The sequence below is a fragment of the Alosa sapidissima genome, chromosome 7 (genome assembly GCF_018492685.1).
Source record: "Alosa sapidissima isolate fAloSap1 chromosome 7, fAloSap1.pri, whole genome shotgun sequence".
Taxonomy (NCBI): Eukaryota; Metazoa; Chordata; class Actinopteri; order Clupeiformes; family Clupeidae; genus Alosa; species Alosa sapidissima.
Genome location: NC_055963.1, coordinates 12,963,957 through 12,991,041, shown reverse-complemented (window position 1 = coordinate 12,991,041; position 27,085 = coordinate 12,963,957). Strand labels below are relative to the sequence as shown.

Genomic DNA, 27,085 nt, shown 5'->3' with positions numbered 1-27,085 from the left:
ACTGTCAAATTAAAAACAATGCAACCAACAGAACTGAAAAAAAAGAAATGAAAACCATTTTCCTAGACTACTGCGTACAGTGGGGTCAACTACGTTCAAATTCAACTCAATTTCTGAATGATACCCTGTCCCCCAAGCAGAGATAAGTAAGGCCCTTTAATATGAAGGGCCGGTCCCTCCCTAGATCCAGCTACATCCTGCCCCCCCACCGCCCCCACCCCTTACTACCCCTCTACACTAAAAGGCTGATCTCTGCCTACAGGGGGAGCCTGTGAGCCTTTATAGCAGGCACATGTTTTCCCTCTTGACAGAACCCTGTACAACAACATGGCATGTTTTACCAACATTGAGTCACGCACACCACTCAACTTGCTTATTGCATTGCAATATCTCAACAACAGTAAGACATTATAGCACATTGCTAATCAATGGAAGGGCACTGTGTATAACAATGCCAGCACACCGTGTGAATAACATGGAAAAAATAAACAATGAATAGAATTGTCTGACATGACAGGCCTCAGTTCAGTTCAGCTCAGTTTTATGTTGTTTGTTTTGTCTTGTCTTGCCAAGCGTAAGATTATAGACCCTTTCAAGAGAGTTCCATTATCAGCATCATAGTTGGCCCCACAAGGCTTCCGTTTTAACATTCCATATGTTATCTTAATGCCGAGGAAGTCGATTGGGAACCAAATAGAACGTTCAAGCATCGTTTTTGTTTTTATTGTTGAAAGGGTCTATAGGAACACCACAAGTTCTACACTCGGCCCCTATTTTTTCCTCAAGTGCAGTTCACAACTTATTCTACCTGAATAGAAAAATAGTTATTTTCTGTCCATTTTCCTGGATATCATTATAGCTCCTATTTTTTCACATCACTAGTTGTTCATTTGTAACAATGAAAATGAAAACAAAAAGAGAAGAAACAAAACACCCATTGTAAAATAACAACAATAATATCCATTAAATGGCTTTTATTCATGACAGGAAGTCCAAACCAAAGGAAGAGGGGGCTGGGGAGGGTAATACAGACCTCTCCCTCTTTGACCTTGACCTTTGACCTTCAGAGTCTCTTGCTTTAATTCCCGTATTTCAACACATGTATTTTTCAACCCTCTTTGTAAAACTAAATCTATTCTCTGTTTCTGTTTGTCTCGTAGAGATCTCTCTCCTTTTGCTCACAGTGTAGCCTCTATGATGACCTCGAGTTTCCAAGGTCATTGCCGACTCCTACTCCCTTCTCGGCCATGACTGCGTTAGGGGTTGACAAGGGTGGGACTCTGGGGTAAATTGAAGAATGGGAGATAAGAGATCCACACAGGCACACACCCGTACACACTCAGACTTACACAGACATACACACACACAAGGGGGATACTATTGCTGGTAAAAGCTTCTGGTAGGGGTGGGTCGCTGTGTGTTGCATAAATCACCTCTCAGCAGAGAGGGGAACAAGAAGAGGCTGTTTTGACGTGTGCTTGGTTTCCCTGTGTCTCGCTGATATATACAATATGATCCAGACTGCCAAATGGAAGAAGCCTACTCTTGCTTTACTCCAGGTTCAGCTACTGATGGATGCCATTCTCAATCTACCGACAGCTAAGCTATCCTCACTAGTTCAGTTATTTTTCAGTTCCATTTCACTGATATCAACAGGCTTGAAAACAAAAGAATTCAAACTATTCTACTCTATACAATAGAATAAATAGAAGTCAACTGTTTGTCCATTTTTATATCCAAAAAGAGATTTGTTTTTTCGTTAGGGTGCGTTTCTGCCAACAGAAGATGTGTGTAGCTCTGAGATGGGAGTGACACGGGGAACATACAAGATGGCGCCCTCATCTGTCTGTCTTCCTCTCTCTCTCTCTCTCTCTCCTCACAGACTGCAGTTTGATTGCTATGAAGCCTGACACGTTCCACCAGCCTCGCGGGCCTGTTTGTATTTGACATTGCTGTCTTTAACTCGGAAGCGGCGCTGCACTATCAGCACCCCACACCTCCAGGCTGTCGTTTCTCCATTGACCCCGGTGTTGGGATCAGCCCTCACCCTGCACGCCCCCTACTCCTGCTCCCCCCAACCCCCACACACACATCCCCTTATGGGAGAATTTGTTCCCCGGCGGCCCTCTCTCTCCATGTGTCTCTCCATCCCTCTGCCCCCCCCCCCATCCCTGTCTCCCCTCCATGTCACACCTTGTCAGGGGCTGGAGTGGTTGATGAGGTCTGACTGGGTTGCTTCTATGAGGGCGGCCTCCCCCCTCCTCTCTGTCCCCTCCACCGGCAGAGACCCAGGAAGACACACGAGGCTCCACGTCCCCGCGGAGGCCGAAGCTATACATGGGCACGAGTCGATCACAGCGCAAGAGACCACTTAAAGCAGCTAAACCCTACGGACATGACGTGTTGAATCGGAACAGTTGATTTTTTTGTTAGTTTTTTTCCCTCTTTGTTCATTTTTTTTTGTTTGTTTCCTCTTCTATTTTCTGAGGTGCATAGGGCAGAGGAGGACAACGATTAAACCCCTGCGACAGGGCGACGCCACGGACAGTTCCGCATGTTGACGTCAAACCGCTGCGTGTCTGCAACGTCTGTGTGCGGGTTTAGCGTCTCTAGGAGGAAGCATGTCTCATGGTCTCCACAGATACCTGCATCTCAGGTATCCAACATGAGCTGCTACCATCTCACAGTGTGTGTATGTGTATGTGTGTGTGTGTGTGTGTGTGTGTGTGTTTATTTGTGTGTGTATAAGGACAATAAGGAGGTGTGTGTGTGCAAGGGTTAGGGAGAGGGAAGGCAAGCTGTGATGTCTTCTGGGCCTTCCTTCCTCCATTGCGGCACTCTCCCCTCTCGTCCTCTTCCTCCTCCTGCCAATCACCCTGTCAGCTGGAGCCTGGTGCCCGTGGGGAGAGAGGGGGACGACAATCCTCATTTCAGATGATCTCTTCTCCTCCGTCTCCATCACCCACTCTCTTTCTCTTTCTCTCTCTCTCTCTCTCTCTGACTGATTGCGCTGATTGGTTGATTTGATCTCTTCACAGTGTGCTTTTATACGTCAGGTTTTTTTTTGTTTGTTTGTTTGTTTTTATTTTATGTTTTTTTCTGGGGGTGGGGGGGGTGGTGTTGCTGCTACTGACTGGCCTCGTTGTGTGTTGTTTGTGGGGTTCCAGGGCTGGGATCAGGTCGGGTGGTGGACGGGAAGGCTGGTGGGTGGTTTGGGTCTGGGCGGGTGGGTGTGTTTGGGGTTGGCTGGAGGCGGCGCAGAGAGAGGGCGGTGTCAGTACGGGGAGAAGAGGATGGGGCCGTGGGAGGTGCGGATGGGGCCGGGCGCAGGCCGCAGAATGGCGTGGCTCAGCGGCGGGCCCTGGAGCAGGTGGTGCGCGTGTGGGTGGGGCGCCGCGGCCGTGGCCGCCCGCAGGGCCAGCGGGTTGGAGGAGGCCGCTGCCGCCATGGCCGCCGCCACCGCCAGTGGGCTGGGCAGGAGACCGGCACCCAGAGCTTTGGTGAGATCCTGAGAGAAGGACAGGGAGGACTGAGATGGTAGGGAGAAGGAGAGAGGAGGAAAAGAGGTTAGCATCACTACACACACACACACACACACATACACACACACACACACACACACACACACACACACACACACACAACACAACACAACACAACACAACACAACACAACACAACACAACACAACACAACACAACACAACACAACACACACACACACACACACACACACACATTTAAACTGATAACCACCTCAAACACTATGGGGCTCACGCAGGACATGGATGGAGAAAAATCGTACAGCATGTTGTCTTACCCACTCCATTAAAAATGGAACAATAATGTACCATTTTACAATGATTTGAACTCTGGCACATACTAATCCTTACATATAAACTAAGGCCTTCTGTCCAGTTCTGCTTTCTCCATAGAGTTTGGGGTAGTCCTGCTGAGACGGAGGCTAGGGGTTGGCATACCGTGAGGTCAGCTCCCCTGTGCTTCTTGTGCCTGCTGAGGAGAGGGTTGGGTTTCCCAGCAACTCCATCACGGTGCCGTCGACTTGATATGTGCTGCAGGCCAGACAAGTGGATGGGAGAGCAAAGCCCCAACGTGTTAGAGGACATGTGGACAGGCAGAGGCCGGCTTTAATTGAAGCAATGTGTGCTATCCAGTGATCTTCCCCTCTCCCTCACACACACACACACACACACTCACCTGTTTGAGCTGCAGTTCAGAGTTGACCCGCACATTGCAGATCTCACAGTGGAAGGTGCGTTCCTGAGTGTTGGGGTCAGTGGGGCCTCCGCCCTGCTCGCCACTGGGCTTGGGGCCCAGACGGGGGTACGCCTTGATGGGGCCCAGCCCACTCCGCGCCTCCAGAATGGTTTTGTGTTTGGTGCCTAGGAACACAGGCACACACACACACACACACACACACACACACAAACAAGCAGTCAGTCACATGCAGGGGGGGGGGGTAAAAATAACACCCATAAAAATACCATGGACTCAGCAAGGCCCTATAGAGTGCAGCCTGATTGAGGCACACATCAGAATAACACTGGGCTGGCTCGGACTGCCGGCTACAAGCGATAGCGTTAAGGCTATCCTGAGTTATGAGTTCTCCTGGGTCCCATCTGTTCCGCGTTGCACTGGTGTCTGCAGCGGCATTCTTTGTGCACCTACTGCGCCCCCACATAAAAGGCAGTGACAGTGACAAATATCAACCAGGGAACCACGCTTCATGCTGAAGCACTGGCACACACACCCACACACACTCTCCCTCCCTATAAGCGAGTACACGTGTGCCTCTCACACAAAGCACATGGTATTAGCACCTCCAGTGAGGATGCTGTTCTCAGTACTGACCACTAGAGGGCACCATCGAGCCAGAGCTAAAGACGACATCTCTTCACCCATGAGCAGCCCAGCTGCCAGACACCTCTCTGATGTTAGCATAAAGGGACGGGAAGAAAACCCTGGCAGTGCTCACGCTCTGTCTTTAATCTGTCTCAAATCCGACATCTTGCTCATGCAATCCCTTCCTGTTTTTTTCACCCCCTTTCAACGGCTCTGTTTATTCTCAATGGAAGCTTAGTCGAGGAGATGAGCTGCACTGGGTTTGTTTGGGGAAAGGAGGGGGGGGGGGGGGGGGGGGGAGGCGGTTAGTGGCACAGGATGACTTAGCTCTAATGGGGAAATCATAAATAACAGAGGGTTATGGCTGCGTTGAGAGCACAGCGCTCTTCCACTCACTGTAAATACCAAGCGTGAAGGGGAGGAGGAGGTGGAGGAGGTGGAGGAGGAAGGGGCGGGGGGGTTATCGTTTAACTGCTGTGTGCTTACACCTCAGCATTCTTCACATAACTCTGAAAGAAGAACCCTTGAAGGCCCCGGGGGGATGTAAGCAAGACTCCAGTCTCACACAGCTTATTCTCCCCCCTCGGGTTCTAGCACCTTCTTTCAAATACCAGCCGTGCCATTTGGATCTTGTTTTGTAAGCAGCACACATCACAATGCGTTTCATCAGAGATCTAACACAGCAGAGAGCCACACCATATTTTACACACCAGAGCAAACACTCTGATCCTCAGACACAATTTATGACCCAAAGAAACGCTGTCAGCCAGCTCAAAATAGTCCCCTTGTTTTTTAATTGCATGTTTTTTGTTCTTGACTTGCCTTGGCCATTCATAGTGCAACCCCGCCTATGCAACCAAAAACAGACGTCTCTTCCTCTGCGCTCCCTCTGAGGCTGGGTTTTAACAGCCAGCCCCAAATCCCACAGCTATGTGTGTAAAGGCTGGCCTGCAGCTAAACAAGTGGAATGACTGGGCTAGCGTGTGGTAAGGAGAGAAGGGAGGAGGTGGTCTAGGAGGGTGGTGGAGGGGGTTGAATGTTTGAATGATTTTCATGGGGGCCAAATATGTGCACTCGCAACAATCAGTCTGAACTATGTTCCCTCTGGCAAACAGACTGACAGAGTGACCCATGCGTCTCGCTGTCTTGGACCTGATTCCAGCACAACAAACTGAGTTTCAACAGCAATATGATAGGTCCATTGCGAGATGGATTTAGACAACTGACAGGGGAAACGTTACTTTGAGCACACTTCAAAACTCCTCACCCAACCTTAAGCCTAGCTTCACTCCTCTCTCTCTCTCTCTCTCTCTGTGTTTGTGCTAAGAATATCCCGATGCCTGTGTAACATATGTTTGTTTTTTGGACCATGGTTACTCAAAGTTTTGTTTTGAGGAGCGAGACCCTATTGGTTCCAGATTGCCTGCTCGGCAGAGCCGATTTCTTAAGCACCATTCAAACAACTTCCTCTGAACCCCCCCCCCCCCCCCTCCCATCCATTTCCAAAAATCTGTTTGTCTGCTGTGTTTATTTTAAAACTGGTCCGTCTGTGTGGAAATAGATGCCATTTGAGCTGAGTTTGTATGCATATCCACAGTACTGTGAGTACACACACACACACATACAAACAAGAAAGGATAATATTGATGTCGTCAGGAGGGAAACATGTGGGAAAGTATTCATGTCATTTCTTCCCAATTATATTCAATTAGCTAACTAAAACACTGGAACCTCAGAACTGGCAGTCATTTTGACACAGTTTAAATTAAAGTTTTTTTATTATTATTATAAAAGGGCGAAGCTAATCTGATCGCAGATACAAACAACTCTGGTCTCAAAAGGTCTTTTTCATGACTCAGATGAATGGTATTGGTAGAGAGAGAGAGAGAAAAAGAGCAGGGCAGGGGAGAGGGGGGAGGGTGGGAGGAATCCTGTCTTCATAAATAAATGAACAGATAAATAATAGATGGACAGATGACCCTGTGTATCCTCAGCTGGTGTGGAATAGAAGCACAGGGATGAGGGGAGACAGGGCACTGCACTGCAGGTTTCTACACTACTGTGAGGGAATGTATCCATTCCACTGGAACTCTGTCTGTCACACAGACATACAGACACACACGTACTGTACACACACACACCCACACACACACACACACATGCCAGTGTACATATGCAAGCACGTACACACATATGCATACATACACACCCACACAAATGCACACACAGATGTACACTGCTAGCAAGGACTCGAGGGAATGCATCAAATGCATTTCTGGCTCCACAATCTAATGGTGTTCTGGGAAGAGTTTTTGGCCTTATAATGGCATGTTAATGTATAGAGCTGCATCAATCAGACTGAGGAGAGTCAGTCCCCCCATCACTATCTTCTGACTGTCGCCCTCAATGGGCAGGAGGCTATGTCTGTTAGTGTTGTTGCTCCTGCGACTTGCTCATGTGTGATGCCTCGAGCTAAGGCGGAGTGCATTTGCTAGTCACGGAAACAAGATAAATCCTGAATATTTCAGGAGGTGATTTTGTCTAATGCGCAGCTGTGTTGTGGCGTGGGCCAGGCGTGGGCCAGGCGCGAGTGCCGGCATGCTTGGCACGCTCAAGGGGAGCCAGGACACACGGGTGTTGTCAGAGTGACGGCGGGGAAGGAGAGGAGAAGGAGAGCCCGCCGCCGAACCACCTTTGGATTTGTGTCTTCTTCCGGTGAGGATTTAAAGAGATACTGTGTGCGTGCCTCAGAACAGCTGCTTGGCAAGATAGCGTCAGCTGTGAATGCTAATTCTTGACGCGACTTGGCAACCGGACAAAATGACAAATAAAAAAAAAGGAAAAAGAAAGGAGAAAAAGGAAAGCAAAAGAACAGTGTGTTTCCAAATCAGAATGACTTCATTGAAGAGGCTTTCAATGACTATGTTTAAATGGACAGCAAAACATTAGCTTGATTAAGATGATGTTCCAAATAAGATGCTGCCATAGCATTTCCTGAATGCCTTTTGTTTTATCACTGCTGATTATTGTGCTCCATGTAAGTGTTAACTTGTGAGCTGTGGTGTTGTGGTGTACATGTGGGTGTGGGTTGTATTCACCTTTATTGTGGGCCTCGAGCTGTGAGAGGGAGTTGACAGCCACTTTGCACAGGGAGCAGTAGAGCAGCTTCTTGGCTTTGTCCTCTTCGGTCTCGGGGGTGCCGGGGGCCGTGGCGGGCGCTCCAGGGGCCCCAGCGACCTGCTCGGGGTTGCCGGACACGGAGCCACAGCCTGGGGAAGTGGAGGAGGCGGGCGGCTGCACGGTGGTGGAGGAGGAGGAGGAGGAGGAGGAGGAGGGGGTAGGGGGCGGAAGCGGGCACACGGAGGGGCCAGGGGAGTCCGGGGTGGGGGGAGCGGAGAGCGGGCTGGGCCCCGGCGCCAGGTGGGGCCCGTTCAGCATGACCACGGCCCGCGGCTCATCTGCAAAGGCAAACACAAAAAGCACCACAGTCAGGTCAAATGGTGCATTTAGAGGCCCTCAAGGTGGTTCAACCTCCGCTCCAGAACAGTAAAGTTGTTGCAGAGGAATGCATGCACCGTGATTCACGCTGACGCCAAGTCAGCGCTTAAGAAAAGAAAGAAATAAGAAAAGTGAAAAAAAAAAAGAAAAAACACACCTGCTTTTTTTCCACTCAACCTCAAACTCACCCAGCCTGGGGTCCGTGCCAGGCACAGTGGTTGGCTGACTTTACGGGCGATATAAAATCTAGTTTATTCACTGGAGTTGAAGGCTAAAACATGCTTCATGTGTGTTGTTTTGAATTTTATGGCAGAAGTCTCTAATTGTGAGGAGTCCTCCTTTTAATTTTATCATCCAAAATGACAAGGCAACCCGCCAGGCAACCCACCATGCCTATACTATAAAGAAATATCCAAACAACACCAAGAACACATATTCTGGTTAAATAGGAGTATTCCCGTCATTGTGTGTTTCCTGGGAGGCAGAAATAAGAAACCAGATGCTTTGACTCTGGGTTGTTTTCTTTCTCACTCTTGTTATTTTTGGCAGAGCACAGAGTGGTAGAGACGGGCTGATGATTGTTTTTGATAGGACTGAGTCCTGAGAAACCCACAGAAACTACACAGAAACACACACACACACACACACGCACACACACACACACACGCACACGCACACGCACACGCACACGCACAGTGCTTCTTATACACCACACACTACTCCCACCCACATCCAATCCACACACACACAAAACACACCCATACACACACACACAAACCCTGACCAGCCTCCTCCATTGGTGACACACGCCCAGCTCTGCAGAGGCACACTCCCATGCGCAATGCCTTTGGTATTCACCAGCCCCTGGGCGGGGTGCGGCACTGACCCCCGAAATCTGGGTGGGGAACATTACAGGGTCCTCCCTGTCACCTTCAATAAGAGCCAGAGGGGTTCCTCCCACCTCCCACCCACCCACAGCCCTCACACACACACACACACACACACACACACACACACACACACACACATGCGCAGAGAGACTCCAGCTAGAATTACTTGTATTAAGAGAGGGGCTGGGGTAATATACATAGAACTCACACAGAGTTTTCTTCTGAGGGGGTCGAGGGGCTCCGATAAATATTGACTTTAGATCTTCCGTTTCCTACTTAAGGATTATGCGTACGCTATTTTGTCACGTGCACTCTGACAGATCATCCACAAAGTGTTCGAGAGCAGCGGACTTTGCTGAGGTTGAGTAAACAGTCAGGGCATCAAGTGTGCTTTTTTTAGACTACAGCCACATCCCCCAGTTTAGGCAGGAGATTGACTCAATACATCTGCTGGTGCTTTGCTCAGGCCTGGCAGTGTAACTACGTACCTGGCAGTGTAATTACGTACAGTACGGACACTTCTTGGGTCACTTGTAGAAGGGCTGAAATCACAGTACATATCATGAGCGAGCAGAGGCAGCATGCCAGGGCACCTGGTGGGGATCTTCCATTGTTACATGGGTGTAAGCAGAGGGTTTGGGGGGCGTCTTTGACTGGAGCTGAAGTGCTTGGCGTGAGATGTCGGATGAAGCATGACGGCCTGTTCAAACGCAGCTGTGCTGTAGGGAGACGGGGGGTGGGTGGATGGGGGGGGGGCTGTCTGCCAGTGAGCAATGGAGCACTATGCTACAGTGGAGGAGGCGGAAGTGGGCCCTGCCCATGCCTGAGAGGCCAATCAGGGCGCTCCCCATGGCGCGTCGAAACAGCCGCTCTCCAGACTGGAAGTTTCCAGGCGGATAAGTGGGGCCGTATGTCACCAGATGTGCGCAAGTGGGGCCCACACCACATCCCCCTGCCCGGGACCGCGGCGGCTCTCAAAGGCCCGTAAAAGATGAGCGGGTTCAGATGAAGGGCCAGTGGGGTGAGGGCTCTTTAGGGGGACCATGCACACTCAGGCTGAAAAGCCTGCTCTGAAACCTGGATCTCCCCCGGCATGTTCCGGAGCCCAGGCGAGCGGAGAGGAGAGGAGAGGAGGGGAGAAGAGGAGAGGAGAAGAGAGGAGCGGAGAGGAAAGGAGAGAGGAGAGGAGAGGAGAGGAGATGAGTGAGGGCTCGGGCCCTCGGAGCACTTACGTGAAGTCATGCACAGATGTCCAGTGCATGCTGTGTCAACTTCCATCCTTACATCACATTCATACCGTAGAGCTCCCCTGCTGCAAGCACACACCCAGGCAACCACACACACACACACACACACACACACACACACACACCCACACACACACACACACACACACACACACACACACACACTCACACACACACTCACACACACACACACACCCCCACCCACACACACACACACACACCCACACCCACACACACACACACACACACACACACACACCAAAAATCCATCAGCTCTGCCATGGACGGAGTGTTTGGCTGGAGCGCTGTAGTGGAATAACACTGAGCGCGTACGGACCATGTGGTTTGTGTTAGGCAGAGCGGAGGAGGGAAAGGATCTGTGGGTTCGTCTAATGGGAGGGGGATTATTTCACATATGTGCACACAACCATATGCACACACACACACACACACACACACACACTTACACACCTAATGAGGAGACCTCACTCCACAAAGTCATTATTTACATGAAGGTCATATCCATCTCAATGTTCTTGTGTCTGTATGTGTGTTCGGTATGTGAGTGTATGCATGTGTGTGTGTGTATGTGTGTGTGTGTGTGTGTGTGTGTGTGTGTGTGTGTGTGTGTGTGTGTGTGTGTGTGTGTGTGTGTGTATGTGTGCACGTGTGAGCATACTTGTTTGAAAGTGTGCACATAAAGGCTTGGGATAACTCCCCATCATGAATATTTCAGGGTGGCTCTCTTGCCCAGACAGCTAAAACACCAATAAGAAAACAGCAATACACAAAGTTCAATCCAACTGTGTGTCTCTATGTGTCTGTGGTGAACAATGCATTCCCCAAACACAGCTGAATAGCATTAGAGACATCGCAACTCCAGAGTCATGACCGGGGATATGAAAGCTGGGCTCAAACGAAAGACCACAAACTAAATGTGCCAGTGGAGATTGTGCAGAACCCCTTCATAGTTGACTGAGAGGCACCTCGAACTTCAATCAGGGGTCAATCTGGCCCAGGCCCTTATCTGGACTGTGATGGTATCTCTGAAGCAGCTGGGATAGTGGGCAGGTGGCGTGGGGGCAGAGGCAGACAGCGGCTGGTGTCAGAAACCGGACAGCCTGCTAGTGAATGGGATCAGATGATCAGTGCATTGGTGTTAGGTGTGTGTGTGTGTGTATCAGTGTGTATGTGTGTGTGTGTGTGTGTGTGTGTGTGTGTGTGTGGAGGGGGGGGCAGGTACGTTTCCACCTTCTCTGGTCTGCTCCACTGTGGTCCCCACCCATCGTTAATGATTGAGGGCCTCAGAAACGCGACGCCAGTGCAGTGCCATACAAAAGCGGTCTGGGCCTGATTAATTATGGAGAAGGGCCTGGCCCACGTCCCACCACTGACTCACTCACACACACACACACACACACGCACACACACACACACACACACATACATGCACCCACTCACACACACACACACACACACACACACACACACACACACACACACACACACACACACACAGTTGAATGTACACACACATCCACATATACCTAAGAATGTAAACACAAGTATTCACACTCGCACAAACTGCTGACTTGCAGTCAAAATGACTTACGCACTCAAGTTTACTTAACAACACTTGTCATTTTTTGGGGCGGAGGATTTAGGCAGCCAGACGAGCCTGAGGATTCAGCCACTGCTGAGAGAGCCGCCAGTGAAAACGGCAATTAGAGAGATTTACTGCTCTCGTCCTCCGTCCCTCTTACCCGCGTCCGTCCTCTCTGCACAGCTCGAGGTCGATATACGCTCGCCTGGAGACACTCTCCCTCTCCAAATCCCATTATAATGCTCTGTGTACATACACACACACACACACACACACACACACACACAGGCCCCTGCACACTACTAGGTCACACTGTATCAAAAACTTTAACCCAGATGTGAACATGGTAATTGCTCTCGGATATGAGGCAAACACACCAGCGCAGGGCCTTTGAAGATATTACAGCTCCGGTCTAAGCAGAACCCACTCATTACAGAGGGAGTGTCGGCACAGTCTAGAGGGAGAAGGAGGAAAGGAAGAGGGGGAGAAAAGGAAGAGAGAGAGAGAGAAGAAAGACAGAAAGAAAGAGGGAGAAAAAGTAAAAGAGAAATGAAAGAGAAATATCAAGAGCAAGAAGGCGGAAAGAAATGAAACGAAAGGAGAGGGAGAAATTAAAGGGAAATTGAGAGGGAGGGAGGGAGTGAGGGAGGAGGTGGGGAGTATGTGTGAGACCAAGAGAGAGAGAGAGGAAGCGTAAACATCTCACTGGGGCCTGTGGGACACCAAACCCCAAGTGCTCCCTGCCGTTCCCCCAAAGGGCCTCCTGGATCCTCCTCTGGGGCCACTTATCCCTCTGGTCCCCTTACCACGGCCACACACACACACACACACACACCACTACCTCGTCCACCTCCACCAGCACCTCCACCCAATGAATACACACACACCCACCCACACACACCCACCCACACACACACACACACACACAGTCCCCGTCACACTCACTGTCACCCGACTCCAGTCTGGACCCAAACTCCTTCATGTGCCATCGCTAAACAATGGCGGCCCGGCATGTCCCTGTGTCCAGCGCTGTGTAAGGACGCGGTGCGGCGACACCTGAGCGCTGGATCAGGGGTGTGCTGGGCTGATAGGAGTGTTGTGTGTCGGAGCGTGTGGGGCGTGTAGGGGGGGGGATGGGGAGCAGGCCGGGCCCAGCAGAGCATGAAAGCAGAGAGCTTCAGTAAATAAATGCTGGCTTGGCTCAGCGATCATCCAAATGGGTTTTCTCATGAGGCGTGGGAAGCATTTTCCTATTTCTCCAGTCAGTCATCATCACAAACACAAAACTACACACACACACACACACACACACACACACACACACACACAAACACACAAAAACGTACACATGCATAAAAACACTAGGATCCAGGCCCCCCAGGTTTTCTGTATGTCTGTGAGTGTGTGAGTGTGTGTGTGTGTGTGTGTGTGTGTGTGTGTGTGTGTGTGTGTGTGTGTGTGTGTGGATGTACATGTGTGTGTGCCAGTGTGTTAACACACATTTGTGTGTTTGCGTGTGCATGTCTGTGTGTCACTCTGAATTTGCAGATATGGCTGGAAGGGTGCATAACCCCTGCAAACTTTTACCCCTGTCCCACACACACACACACACACACACACACACACACACACACACACACACACACACACACACACACACATTCATCCTCCAGACACGGCGAGGCTTCCAGCTCTCGGGCCGGTGCCAGATGGGACCGCAGCTGTTTGCTCCCTCGGGGGCAGCAGCGGCGCAGATCCATGGAAGCTTTTGTTGTGAAACTGGTATGATGGGAAGCCGAGGAAAACAATGGGGCTGGCGGGGGTGTGTGGGGGTGTGTGGGGGTGAGGGGGGGGCTGAGGCCGGCCCAGCGGTTTGGGGCCCGCGGCCCAGGCTTGGAAGCAGAGGTCACGAGAAGGAGGACTGGATGGAAAACGGCATTCTTTCGCACGTCTCCGGTTTCACATTTAGATCTGGGCCCAGCTTGTTTTGGCTCCGTCCATCCCAAACCCCCCCCCCCCCCTCCCCACACACTCCCGCCTCTCCGAGGTTTTCAGGGCCATTGCTGGCCAGAGGACCTGCTGGGGCCGGGGAGCACGGGGCGGGCAAATCCCCCTCGTGAGAGACATGGCTGTACTGTCCCTCTCTCCTAGGCACTCCCGGCTTCGCAGAACCAGGTTGGGGTCCGGGACACGAGAGCATCGTCAAAGGCTGGGCTAATGGAGGGGAGGGAGGGGGGGGGGGGGGTGGAGGGGGGTCAGTAGGTTGAGAGTAACGTGTTTGGTAGGGGCTATCAGGGACAAGGGCGGTCAGTGTTTGTAGTGCACAGTGTCAATGAAAAGGACATTCAAACACTTTTTGATGTTTATGGAGTCTGAAGGCTGAATCCAAGGAATATTCAGTGAGAGAATGGAAAATAAATAGTAAAGAAGACAGTTAGAAAGAGAGAGAGAGAGAGGGGGAGGAAAAGAGAGAGTTGGAAAGAAACAAGGGCAGAAGTCAAGCTCTTCGACCTTTAATGTCCTGAATGAGTCACAGAAAGTCATCAAGCCCCCATAACATCTCTCTCTCTTTCTCTCTCTTTCTCTCTCTCTCTCTCTCTATCCTCTTCCCTCCCCGTTGCCAAGATCGTCTGCCAACACTTTATTATTCTCCATCACACACAGATCCACTGTAACGTTTCCATGCTGTGTGCTGGCCTCCCCTGTCCAGCTAATTTTCTTTCGTCCAAATTCTGTCATCTCTTTTCCATGCACACATTCTTCTCTCCCTCTCTCTCTCTCCCTCTCTCTCTCTCTCTCTCTCTCTCTCTCTCTCTCTCTCTCTCTCTCTCTCACTCTTTAACACACACCCACCACCCACCCACAGACACACACATACACATACACACACACACACACACATACACACCCTTCAACAGTCCCTACCTTACCAAACGAACCAAAATCCTCAACGTTTATTTTGATGCCGCGACAAATGCCCCCCTAATACCCAATCACACAAGCCTACATCTCTATCAGAGCACGTTTTAGACAGACTGAGTCACCACCACCCCCGGTCATACTGCCCCGCACACACACACAGACACACACTGAGCTCAGCCTCTAAATGGGGCAGCCAGTTACCAGGCATTAGCCCCGACTCCTTTGAAGAATTTTCAGTGCAGTCTCAAAAGATGGTCTCTGTCCACTCATCTCCTTATGAAGATGGGCCAAGCAAGCGAGAGCAGTTTCAGCCCTGTTGTTAACTCAGTACCACCCCCCCCCCCCCCCACACACACACACGCACAAACACCCTCAGCCCATGTCTGGTGGCCATATTTACTTCTTCTCTGCCTTTGTCACTCCGAGGCTAATTTGGTGCTGAGTGCGACTGACCTGTCCCGACCCACACTTCGGAGAGCCCTTACGGACTGGAATGTGAGCTTGCAATGCCTGGGACGAGTTCAAGGTCAGACCACACAGTCTCAAGGCGCCGCGCCTGATAAATGATCTGGTGCTGCTAGTGCTTACATTACTGAGCTCATCGCTTCGGAACCGCAGGCAACAGCTTGTGTCGCCGCTCGGCTTGTTTTGATACACTCTGTGCATTCTGCTTGAGAAGGCCTTCGTTTCTACACAACGCGATAAATGAGAGCACCATGGGTTTAAGTTTCAGTTCAGATGTCTGTCTGGACAAAGGGGATACTCTGGTCCCACATGGTGAAGGACTGTGGGGTTCCAGAGTTGGATAGGACTCTGTGTGGCCTGTGCGTGTCTCTCACCTGCTTTGCCGGGGTCAGACTCTGGCGAGGAGGCCGCTGGGCCTGGAGGTGATGGGGAGGAGGTGGGCCCAGGGGGAGGCTTATCGCTCTCCTGTGGGCGACTCTTGGAGGTCTCAATGCCTTTGACCCGTCTGGCATGGCGGTTCCCCTTGTAGTGAGCTTCTGCTTGACTCTACGGAAACAGGATGGAAGAAAGAGGGAAAGAGAGAGAATGACAGAAAAAAAGAGGGATACAGCATTTAGAAATATATTATACCAAAAAACGAAACAGCTGAGTTACCTGAGCTGAGATAACTAGTAGGAAAACACCGTCACAAAACACTTCTACAAGAAACTCACACACAACTGTACCTCCCCAATGCACACACTTAGTCCTCATTAGTGCCCGACCGATATGGGATTTTAAAGACCAATACCGATTTCGATACTTAAGGATTTTAAAAACGATAAACGATAAATCAGCCAATATTCATTTTTAATAAACACAATGTAAAAATGTATTGTAATATTTAGCATATTGAAAAGTTCTGATCAAGGTGTGACATTGTGTTTAAATAGGCTTAACTATCTGGTATTCAAATGAAATGCTCTAATACAATAATTTATGAAATAATTATGAATAATAGAATCAGGTCTTTGTTGTTATCTGTGATAAACACTATTGGCATGATAACTTCCAAGGTATGTACTTTATATTTTATGATAGTATTTGTTGTGTTTTTTACACACCATTTAACAGCATTACACAGCATTGAACAGTGCTTGAACACATTCCCTGCGTTGCGTGACCTGGATCAGGAGTGAGGTTTACACATAAACACACAATTTGTGTTTAAAAGGGGAAGTGGAAGCTATAATGTGTACTATAAAGTAGCAGAAATACAGTGACCACCAACCAGACTCTGAAAAGATTGTTGGCCAAAATCAGCAGAAAGAACAACACAAATCTTTGGGCCATTCGCTCAACACAGCGCAACCTAGCAGCGAATGCAGTGCATGTCGCTTCCTAAGCCCCTTCTGTGCGACCGCAGAGAATGATTTTTTTACTTGTATCTTTGCCACTTACAAGCATTGTTTGCTGTGGAGCCCTTGTCAAAAAGGTGGACAAACACCCACAATGAAGGACACTCTACCTAGGTCCGGACAGGGGGCTTGAAATTTGGACGAATGGTCACCCAAGACAAACAATGGCATTAGCTAACGCTATCGTTGTGGCTAACCACCTTAACTAGGTTACTGTCAGTAATGTAGGCTATGATCAGAAAATGTATGGAATGAAAATTATTCAAATGGGAAAATTATAGTGCTGTTTTTAAGTTACTCTGTATAACCGCATTTATGTTTCACAAATACACCAACAATCAAATTAGCCTGCACCACTCAACCAATGCTAACATTATTTTACTGTTGGACATAATGTTAAACTGGTAAGACAATACTGGAAATTTAGTATTCAGTATATCAGTATTTGGCTCTGCTTCATTTAATTTAATAAAATGATCTACTGTTATAAACACGGATATTGATAGATTGGTAAATAGCTAATATCGGAACACCGATTTATTGGTTGGGCTTTAGTGCTGACACAGTGACACAGTACACCCTCACGCTGAACAAAGACAGAGAACCCGTCCAAATAAGGGCCCTGGTTAACCAGTCCCCTGATACTTTATATCCCTCACTGCCTGGCCAGCGGGGCCCATACAGACGGCTGATGGGTAGGCAGGCAGGCGGACGGCTTACACGGGCAGCCGTAAGAGGACAGGTGAGACAAATGCCACTGACCCCAGATCAGGAGCCATGGAAACCAGAGCCAGCAGGCACCAGGGCTGGCGGGTGCTCAGCGTACCCGTGTCTCTTTACATCAATCCCCCTTGAGAGCCCCCAGCTCCCAGACGGAAGGGCAGGTAGTGAAGCAAACAAACCACCACGCATGGGGCCCCAGGGAGTAAGCACACACACACACACACACACACACACATACACACACACGCACACTCACTGAGCTCATCCATCAGGAGAGGCATTATTGGGTGCTGCTGAAGGACCAACTGATGGAGCTGAACTCAGTCCAGCGGAATGCCATGTCATCTGCGCCACTCCACCTAAAGCCCTTCCTCTCTCCTGAAGCCTCGCCGCTTCCTGCACACTCCCGCTATATGCTATATACAGGCTCATGAGTCCGACAGCTGCCCTTACTATACAAACATGCCAACCTCTAGCTGCCAGACCAGTAGTGGCCAAGACAAACACACTGTGAAAGAGTTGCTTACAGCTACACACGTCTTAATTGTCTGAAAACATGCATCTGTCATCTGAAAGGTTATGCTACTGGGTAGCCCTAAGTTTAGCTCCAAAAGGATTAGGTGGCGTTGACTGAAAGGTTGCGGTTTGAAATGAAAAACAAAGGAACAAGGACTCACAAAAAAATGAAAGATATGTTATCGCTAATCCTTGAACAATAAAGGCCTGGTAACTTCATCCATCAAGTTTTCAGAGCAGCTTTTCAGCACCGGAGTGGAGGGGTGGGGGGTCTTGACTTGACCCCAGCAATCTGGGGATGGGGTGGATATTTCTAGAAATACCTACGTAGGGACTGTCGCCTGTGGTCACCGTCCTCATTATCGAGAAGAAGAGCCAGCATGGCAGTAGAGTGCTAGCAGCGGTGAACATCTCAAAACACACACACACACACACACACACACACACACACACACACACACATAAACACACACATACACACTCACACACACACAAGCACACACACACACACACACACACACACACACACACACACACACACACACACATCAACACACACACTCACACAGACACCGACACACACACAAAATTGCAGCAAAGGGATACAGAGTTGCTTTTGTGTGTTTGTGTGTGTGTGTGTGTGTGTGGGGGGGGTGTTTGTGTATAAGTGTGTCTATGTGTGTGTGTGTGTGGGGGGGGGGGGGGGGTGTACGTGTGTGTGCGTGTCTGCGGCTGTGTATATGACTGTGTGGGGGACTGTGCGTCTATCCTGTGTGTGTGTGTGTGTGTGCGCGCGCATACGGCTGAAAGAGAGAGAGACAGAGTGGGCTCGGATGGCGGCCAATAATTATTGCATGAGTATGATGACGATTATTAAGTGGCAGGATTATCGTCCGTCCCTCATGAAAGAGAGAGAGCCAGAGAGCGGGTGACAGCTGAGGGCTGCAGAGATATCTAGTGGCTACGCCAGAGGGGGCGGGGGGGGGAGGAGGGAGGGAGGGGGGGTGCTGGAGAGAGGGAGAGAAAGATGACAGAGAATAGTGAATGTGAATGAGGCGAGTGAAAGATGCACAGAAATAGTGTGGAGAAAGAGAGCATGACAGAGGAAGCGAGAGAGTGAAAGACAACAAGGAAAAGACAGACGGGACAAGAGAGGTGGAAAATGTGGTTGGACAGATGACAGAAGAGTGAAAGAAAGATAAGGGAGGAGGGGTCTGGGTGTTGATGGCCCAGGAGGATGAGGGGGATATGGGGTAACGTTTACTGGATGCTGAGTACTGGATGGAGGCTGATGGATGTGCTTGAGCTGGCAGCTCCAGGCTGCTGGTGTAGGAAGCTTGCGCCTTTAGCTGGTGATGATAGAGGCAGTGCCATATATAACTGTTTCTTCCTTTAATCCTCTCACATGCCCCCCCCATGCCTTCTCTCTCAGGGGTCTTAAGAAGCTGCCAGCCTAAAGCTCCTCAGATCAGCAGAGAAGACACAAAGAGGGAGGAAATATGCCTCAAACCAAACTGCAAAATAGGCAGAACGAGAGCTCTTTGGTGACCTTCACTGAGACAGGGATGAGTGCCAAGGTCATGTGGCTGAGAATGTTCTAGAAGCGTTAGAATGTGCACTATGGAATGGGACAGTAAGGTCGCTGCATTCAGCGCAGAGGCCATATGAAAGAAATAATGAGAAAACAGCACAGAGGAAAAAGGACAATGTCCAAGGACAAAATGACAAAAATACAGCAGTTACATGCAGTTTCCATAGCCCGTCACTAAAGCAATGAACAGCGGTGTGAAGGAGGGAGGGAGAAAGGTTAGCCTAGCACATTAGCGTAAAAAAAAACCTTTAAAAACGCCAGTGCAGAGCCGTGACAACCACTCTGGATGTCACCCCTAGAAGTCAGAGTTGCAGGGGGGGGGGGGGGGGAACACACTCACTCACACATACACATACGCACACTCACTCACAAATACACATACGCACACTCACTCACAAATACACATACGCACACTCACTTACACATACACATACGCACACTCACTTACACATACACACACACTCACTCACACACACACACACACACACACACACACTCAGGCTGCTCGTGCCGCAGCGGCAGCTCCGTGGCACAGCGCAGTGACATCACTTCTGCTGCAGCACGGCAAGGTTACTCCTGTACGGAGCCGCAGGAAACACGGAGGGACACAGGCACAGGCACAGTCAGTCAGCCGACCAGCCAGCCAGCCACACACACACACACACACACACACACACACACACACACACACACACACACACACGCAAGGAATCCGACAGGGCAGACAGGCAGACACGAGCAGCTAGACACCCAGTCCCACAGACAGACAGACAGACAGACTGCAGACAGACAGGTGAGCAGCGGGCCGGGCAGGGCAGGCAGAGGCGGATGGAAAAGCAGGCCGTTTCCCTGCTGGGGGCCTTAGGCGTCTCCGGGAGCCAGCCGCTGCAGTGATGAATGCAGCGCCTGATAAACAGTGGCAGTCGATCTGCAGCCCGCTCCCACAGTAAATATGCTGGCTTCTCAACGAGGAGGATTAGGAATATATGAATCCATAATACTGTGTGTGTGTGTGTGTGTGTGTGTGTGTCTGAAGGGGGGGGGGGGGCGGGGTGACAGGCTGTAGGGATGGAGAGAGAAAGGCTTTGTCGGGATACATTGTACTGTATTCTGCTCGTCACAACGTACAAATGGAGGGAAAGAGAAGGGGAAAGGAAAAGAGAGAGAGATGGAGGGAGAGACAGAGTGAAAAAGAGCAGGGAAGGAGAGAAGCGTTGTCATAGTGCTCGGCATGATTGATTAATTTTCGAGTTTAGGGATTAAATCTTCTGAGTGGAATACATAAAGCCTGTCAGACTGGTCGTAATGAATGCCATGATGTAGAATTTCTGCCAAACTAATAAGCTGACAGAGCTGATTAGGCTACCACTCTCCAGCAAGTCACAAACAAGGCAGTGTGGACTTGCAAGATTTTAAGTGGGTGTGTTTGTTTGTGTGTACGTACGTGTGTGAGTGTGTGTGCTTGCATGTTTACATGAGTATGTCTAGCTATGTGTGAGAAAGAGAACAGTGAGAGAGAGAAAGAGAAAAAGCTAGAGAGTATTTGTATGCGATTTCTTAACGACACCACGTCTGCATGTTAGTTTAGTTGTTGAGAACAGCCCCGGCAGCATGCCTGCGTGTGCAAGCAGGCAAGTGACTGAAGGTGTTGAAATCATTTGGATGTCTTTTACGGACCTCGACAGCTGCCTGGGTCTTAGATGTCCCCTTAGAGGTAGGGTACTTAATGTTTTATTGGTTGGCATGCGTCAATATTTACAGGCATGCATGCAGTATGTGTCAAACTTGTTTAACTAGCGGGTCACAAACCCAACTATAAGTAGAGTGCCTTCTTCTGACAGCAGAGCCTGCTATATCGTGTCCAGCAACATACACAAGGATTCACAAACATCTTGGGTTACAGCACTACTTATACCAACTCCCATTAAGGCAATATATCAAAGGCTAAGGATCAAATGGGATTTGTTGTTGAAATTTGTTTAGATTATATAGAAAAATTAACAGCTTAAAATAGCCCTCCCTCACCCGATATAGCAACCTCCCCTCAAAGCTGATATAACATTTAGTGACCCATCTTTGAGATGAGTGTTAATAACTGCCTATCCCCCGCTCCTAAATCACAAGCCTGAGGCACGGGATAAAAAAGCAGGCCTGCATCCACACCCCCACTGCCACCAGCACCAGTATGGTCCCAACACCCCTGGATATGTGGCCCAGGGCTCGCAGAGGCCTGTATTTTTAATCGACCTGTAAGATTACAGCATTGCCGTCTGAGGAGACCGCATGGCCCGGCCGTGATTACAGCCCTGGGGCCGGTAAAAATAGCCGCTGGGGCGGCGGGGCGGCTCCCAGGCCCAGCGAGAGCCTCTGGGGAGGGAGAGGCCTTCCTTCTGTCACACAGCTGACCCACAAAGTCCACAAGAGGCCACAGCTGCCACCAGAGCAGGATTCCAGGCCCAGCCTCCCAGCCTCTCTTCACAGCCTTTCTTTTGTGTTGTTTTCCCTACTCACACGCTATCCGTTGCACACTTTTGAAATTTAAAATATAAAATCGCCTTCAAGGCCCAAATGAGACCTAAAAGTCGACTGTTCACAGATTAGGAGAGATTAGAGAAAGTAAATAGCTGTAAAAAAAAAAACCACTCAATTATTCTATTTCAGGCGTCCAAATACAGTGTGCCAGGCAGGGAGCCGCATTGCTGGATTTTATTTATGCAGCCAGAGGGTTTTAAATTCGCCAGCGAGCCAAACTGAAATTATTTTCCATACCCCCGCCCCAGATCTTAATCAACTTTTAGTGTTGATGGGGGTAGAAGAAAAAGGTTCTTTGAAATCCCAGAGAGAAAAAAATATCCCATTTCACGCTGTCAGCTTCCAGCACAACAAAAGAACCTTCCGCTACTGTGAAATCACGGCTCCAGTGGTTGGCTTTTATTCTGGGGGCTGAATGTTGTGTGAAGTATGTAAATGTCCTTCCAGCTTTGAAAACAAACAAACAATGCACAGCACATACAAAGCCATAATGTTGGAGACATGAGAGTGTGAGAGGGTTCAACACCACGTACACTAAAACTACTTTTAAAGAGAGACATCCAGGCGCCAGCTGCAAACCACTAAATAGCTTCATCCATAGTGAAAGAGCATGTAGGGTTCACAAAACATATACATCCAACACTGCAGGAAGGATGCAACAAAGTGTACACACACACACACACACACACACACACACACACACACACACACACACACACAAACACACCCATACACACAGCCACCCATAATTATGAAACTCATAAACTTACCTCAGAGTTAAAGCGAATCTGGCAGACGTTGCAGGAGATTATGGGCCGCTTGGTCTTGACCAATGGAACTCCAAAGGTGTGGTTAATCACTGCCTTCTGCACAGGGTCCATCTGAGATTTGGACAAATAGACATGAGATAGGGACAGAGAGAGAGAGTGAGAGAGGGTGTGAGAAGAAAGAGAGAGAGAGGAGAAAGTAGAGGAGATGAGAAATGTGACTCTACTGAGTTGGCGGAGCGTCTGTAATATAGACAAGGCCATTAATCATGATGATGGACCACTGTGAGTGTGATCAGCCTGACACAGCAGGGAGGCAGAATGAGCGAGAGAGGGGTCAGGGCACCTGTGCAGGCAGCCCTCTGCCTCTCTCCTTCACCCGAAAGTCCAACAGAGAGGCGCGGACAAAGACACCTAAGTGAGGTGGCACTTAGGACCATTACTCGAGCATCCGTCCCCTTAACTAGGCAAAAACGAGCACTAACCCTAGGTGCCTTAGCGAGGGGCCACTCTGGAGGTGCAGACAGTTCACAGATCATTTTGACAAGCAACAGCCCTGAGCCATCTGGCAGTTGTTTCCTATAAGGGCTAGGAATAGCGTGCTAATGCTAACTCTTTTGTCAGATGTAAAACAATGGGCTGGAGAGGCAAACCGTGACTCTACAGTTCTAATTGTTTCAGCTGGGGTGTCCATCATCAAGAGTGGGCAAGTGTATGTTTGTGTGTGCGTGTGTGTGTGTGTGTGTTTAGAGAGAGGGGCCAGACTTTCAGAGTAAATTTAACTGGCTAGCTTTAGCACTGGAATTTAGCGCCAGCAACTAAGCCCCTGCTTAGGGTGCGCTCCAGACACAAAGACCACGGGGAACCCAACCTGCTGAAGGGTCTGCAACCTTTATTCTAGTGTGAGATTCAATTTGCTTTGTGATGACAATTAATTGGCATAAGCACTGCTTGGCAATCCGTCTCAGTGGAGGCTTTCCATTCAAATTAATGGCCTAGTGGCTCGCGGCAACAGAGTATTGATTGACAGTTAACAAGAGGATTTGTTTACTTAACTGTCTTTTACGTTTACAAGGTGACATTTGTTTTCTTGGAGAAAAAAAAATACTACACTAACAGCCTTCGAACAGCAATGTTTTTCACAGTCTGAGGATCTTCACACTTTAACACTCTGGAAACAGTAAACAAGGCACTTTGCATTCCAGTTAACTTTCTAAGCCACAGCTCTGCTTACACAGACAATCTCATACTTTCTCATAGTCTAACAGGCCTCCAAAAAAAACAGTGGGATGGGAGGTATGCCTCTGAATCCACCATCTAAGAACAATTGGTCTGACAACAGTCTGCAAAAACAGCTCGACTTGGCCGAGACAGAGGGGAGCGGCTGAAATGAATATTCTCGAAGTCAAACAAAAGCACTTTCAAAATCAGCACCGACCTTGTAGCTAGGCAACCCCCCCCTTACAAAAAGCAAATAGATGAGAATGCTTGAGACAGAGAGCAGGGTGACCGCACAGGCAGGCACCATCTGCGGGATAGCGCTTAGCACGGCCTAGGGCCGGACATCCTGATATTTCTCCTTCTTATCTCTTCTGGCCCTTCTCCACCAGTCATCTCTCTCTCTCTCTCTCTCTCTCTCTCCCCCTCTCTCCCTTCATCAGGGTTCCACTCATCTGCGACGTCCCCCCACAGACGTGGAGAGAGAAGTGGAACAAACACACAATCATGGCCTCTTGTTGTCCTCTCTCTTGTGAGCCTCTGGGGGATTAACCGAGGCTGTTCGTTAGATAAACAAGCCAGGCAGCACGCTGATACATTCACACTTCTCCTCAGCAGAAACACATTGTTTATAAACACAGACTTGGCAAGTAGGGTGGATTTTATTTCTTAATGGTGGGCTCATGTGTAGGGTGTCTACAACAAACAACTGATTATACAGGCCGTAAAATGAAGTTCTAGAAGCCCACTGAACTCCTGGCTGCATTGAGCCTGTATTGTAACTGTTGGCTCTGCTACACCTTGTCAAAGAGAGCAAAAATAGCCCTCGCATTTCAGCACTGGATGACCTTCCGTTCTCTCTGCAACACACTGTCCTCTTCAGATGAACAGTCCAAAAAACATTCAAATGTGACGATAGAATTTCCAAAAACACACAACAAGCCAGAGCTACAGTAACACAATCATACTGTACATTCATTGAATTCGTAATAGTGAATCCAAGAGTTGCAGGCAATATTGTAAAGTGAACCAATGATCCCAAACACACACACACACACTCACACACACACACACACACACACACACACATACACAGACACGCACAGCCACACACACACACACGTCTAGTTCACACAACACTTCTGTACAGTCCTGTAGCACTACCCTGGTTATAAAAAACACGTTTCTTCAGTTTGTCGCTATTGCCGCCTCCACACACACAGACATCCATCAAGAGGGAGAGAAACAGCCTCATGCTCAACAGTTTGACAGACACTGTCGCCTCCCCCTAACTCAACCAAGCTCTGTTGTAATTCAGAAGAGCTGAGAGCTCAAGCCTCACAAACTCAGCTTCACCTAAAAAAGCACGCCATCCCACACACACACACACACACACACACACACACACACACACACACACACAAACAAAACCTCTATATAACTACCACCAACTGAGGCACCTCAGCTGACAACATAGCCTGATCTCTGAAGCAAAACAGAACATTGCCGGGAATAAGAACAGGAAAACAACAATAAAAACACCCCCCATAAAGCCGCAAAGCACAGACCCTTCAATCTGGCCTCACTGCTGCATGGTTTATACTTTTTTTCCTCTGGTAGTGCAGGAGCAAGCAATGTCTATTCAAGTACTGGAAATATACTGCTCTGCTATGCACACACACACACACACACACACACACACACACACACACACACACACATACACACACATACACACACATACACACACACACACACACACACACACACACACACACAAAGACAAGCCTGGCAGTACAAGAGATAACCATGCCACGCCAGATGAAACATCCTTTGAAGCTGGAAAATTCCCTTTGAATCTTGTCCAGTCGACAGCACCCATAAGTATAAATAAAAGACTCTACGCTTCGTTCTTGCCCGCCTCGTTGCACTGCTGGTGGGCACTCACCTTTGAATCCTCCCCAGAGCCTGGAGCTTGGAGCTGCATTGGTCGTCGCCTCAGAGAAAGTCTGTCTCAGTGCGTGTCCGTGAGTTTGTACGCACTGGTGAGTGTACGCGCATGTGTGTCTGTGTTTGTATGTGAGGTGTCTCTCATCCGCCGCGAATCTTCCTGCGTACACCCCACACAGTGTGCCACCTGATTCTTCCCACGCCTGACAGTCCAACACAAACACGCGCACACACACACACGCGCGCCTGCACACACAGTCTCACACACACACAAACACACACTTGCACTCTTGTGTCTCCTGGGTCCTATGAGAAAGGTAGGCTAGAGTACGCATGCTCACTCCATCTCCACGTGTGTCAGCAGAGCAGGCATCTCATCTGTGCTCTCTCCTTTCTCTCTCTTTCTCTCTTGATCCCTTTCTTTTTCTCTCTTCCTCCTGTTGTTGTTTGTCGTCGTTGAGTCCTGCGTGCCTAGGCTCCACGCGTTCTGGACCACAGTGCTGCTGCCATTCCCAATGTCTGTGCTGTCCTCCTGTCAGCTCTGGCTCTCCTCTGGCAAGCTGACACCTCCCCGAAAAGTCAGCCCTCGCTTCTGGCTCTCATCCGCTCTCCCCTGCTATTCCTTCACTTCTTCCTTTCTTTTCTCTCCCCCCTAGTGTTATTTCACCCTTCTTTTCCCCCCTCTCTCTATCTCTCTCTCTCTCTCTCCCTCCCGCCCTTCTCTCCTCTTTCTATCCCTCTCTTTTCCTCTCCCTCTCTCTCTCTCTCTCTCTCTCTCCCTCTCTCTCACACACGCCGGCTGTGTCACATGAATATTGTGAGGCTCAGTTTGCCCAGATGCAGGGAGTATGTCATGTACACCCCCACTCTGTTGTTTCTCTCTCTCTCTCTCTCCTCCTTCTCCT

At 49.4% G+C, this 27,085-nt stretch overlaps 1 protein-coding gene across 5 annotated transcripts in view; it reads right to left on the bottom strand.

Moving 5' to 3' along the window:
• Positions 1-1,067: 1,067 nt before the first annotated feature.
• The window catches only part of znf385a (zinc finger protein 385A), a 76,514-nt gene continuing 50,496 nt past the window's right edge, over positions 1,068-27,085 (bottom strand). For 3 of the 5 annotated variants that reach the window (XM_042096907.1, XM_042096908.1, XM_042096906.1), the window contains exons 3-8: positions 23,016-23,126; positions 15,861-16,032; positions 7,960-8,319; positions 4,217-4,401; positions 3,892-4,071; positions 1,068-3,529 (exon numbers count right to left, since the gene is read on the bottom strand). In XM_042096907.1, the coding sequence (XP_041952841.1) occupies positions 3,275-3,529; positions 3,892-4,071; positions 4,217-4,401; positions 7,960-8,319; positions 15,861-16,032; positions 23,016-23,126 (1,263 nt within the window). In that variant the 3' untranslated portion in view covers positions 1,068-3,274. Of the gene's footprint in view, positions 3,530-3,891; positions 4,072-4,216; positions 4,402-7,959; positions 8,320-15,860; positions 16,033-23,015; positions 23,127-26,178; positions 26,855-27,085 lie in introns of those variants that run through there. The other 2 variants (XM_042096910.1, XM_042096909.1) reach the window with 2 other exon arrangements.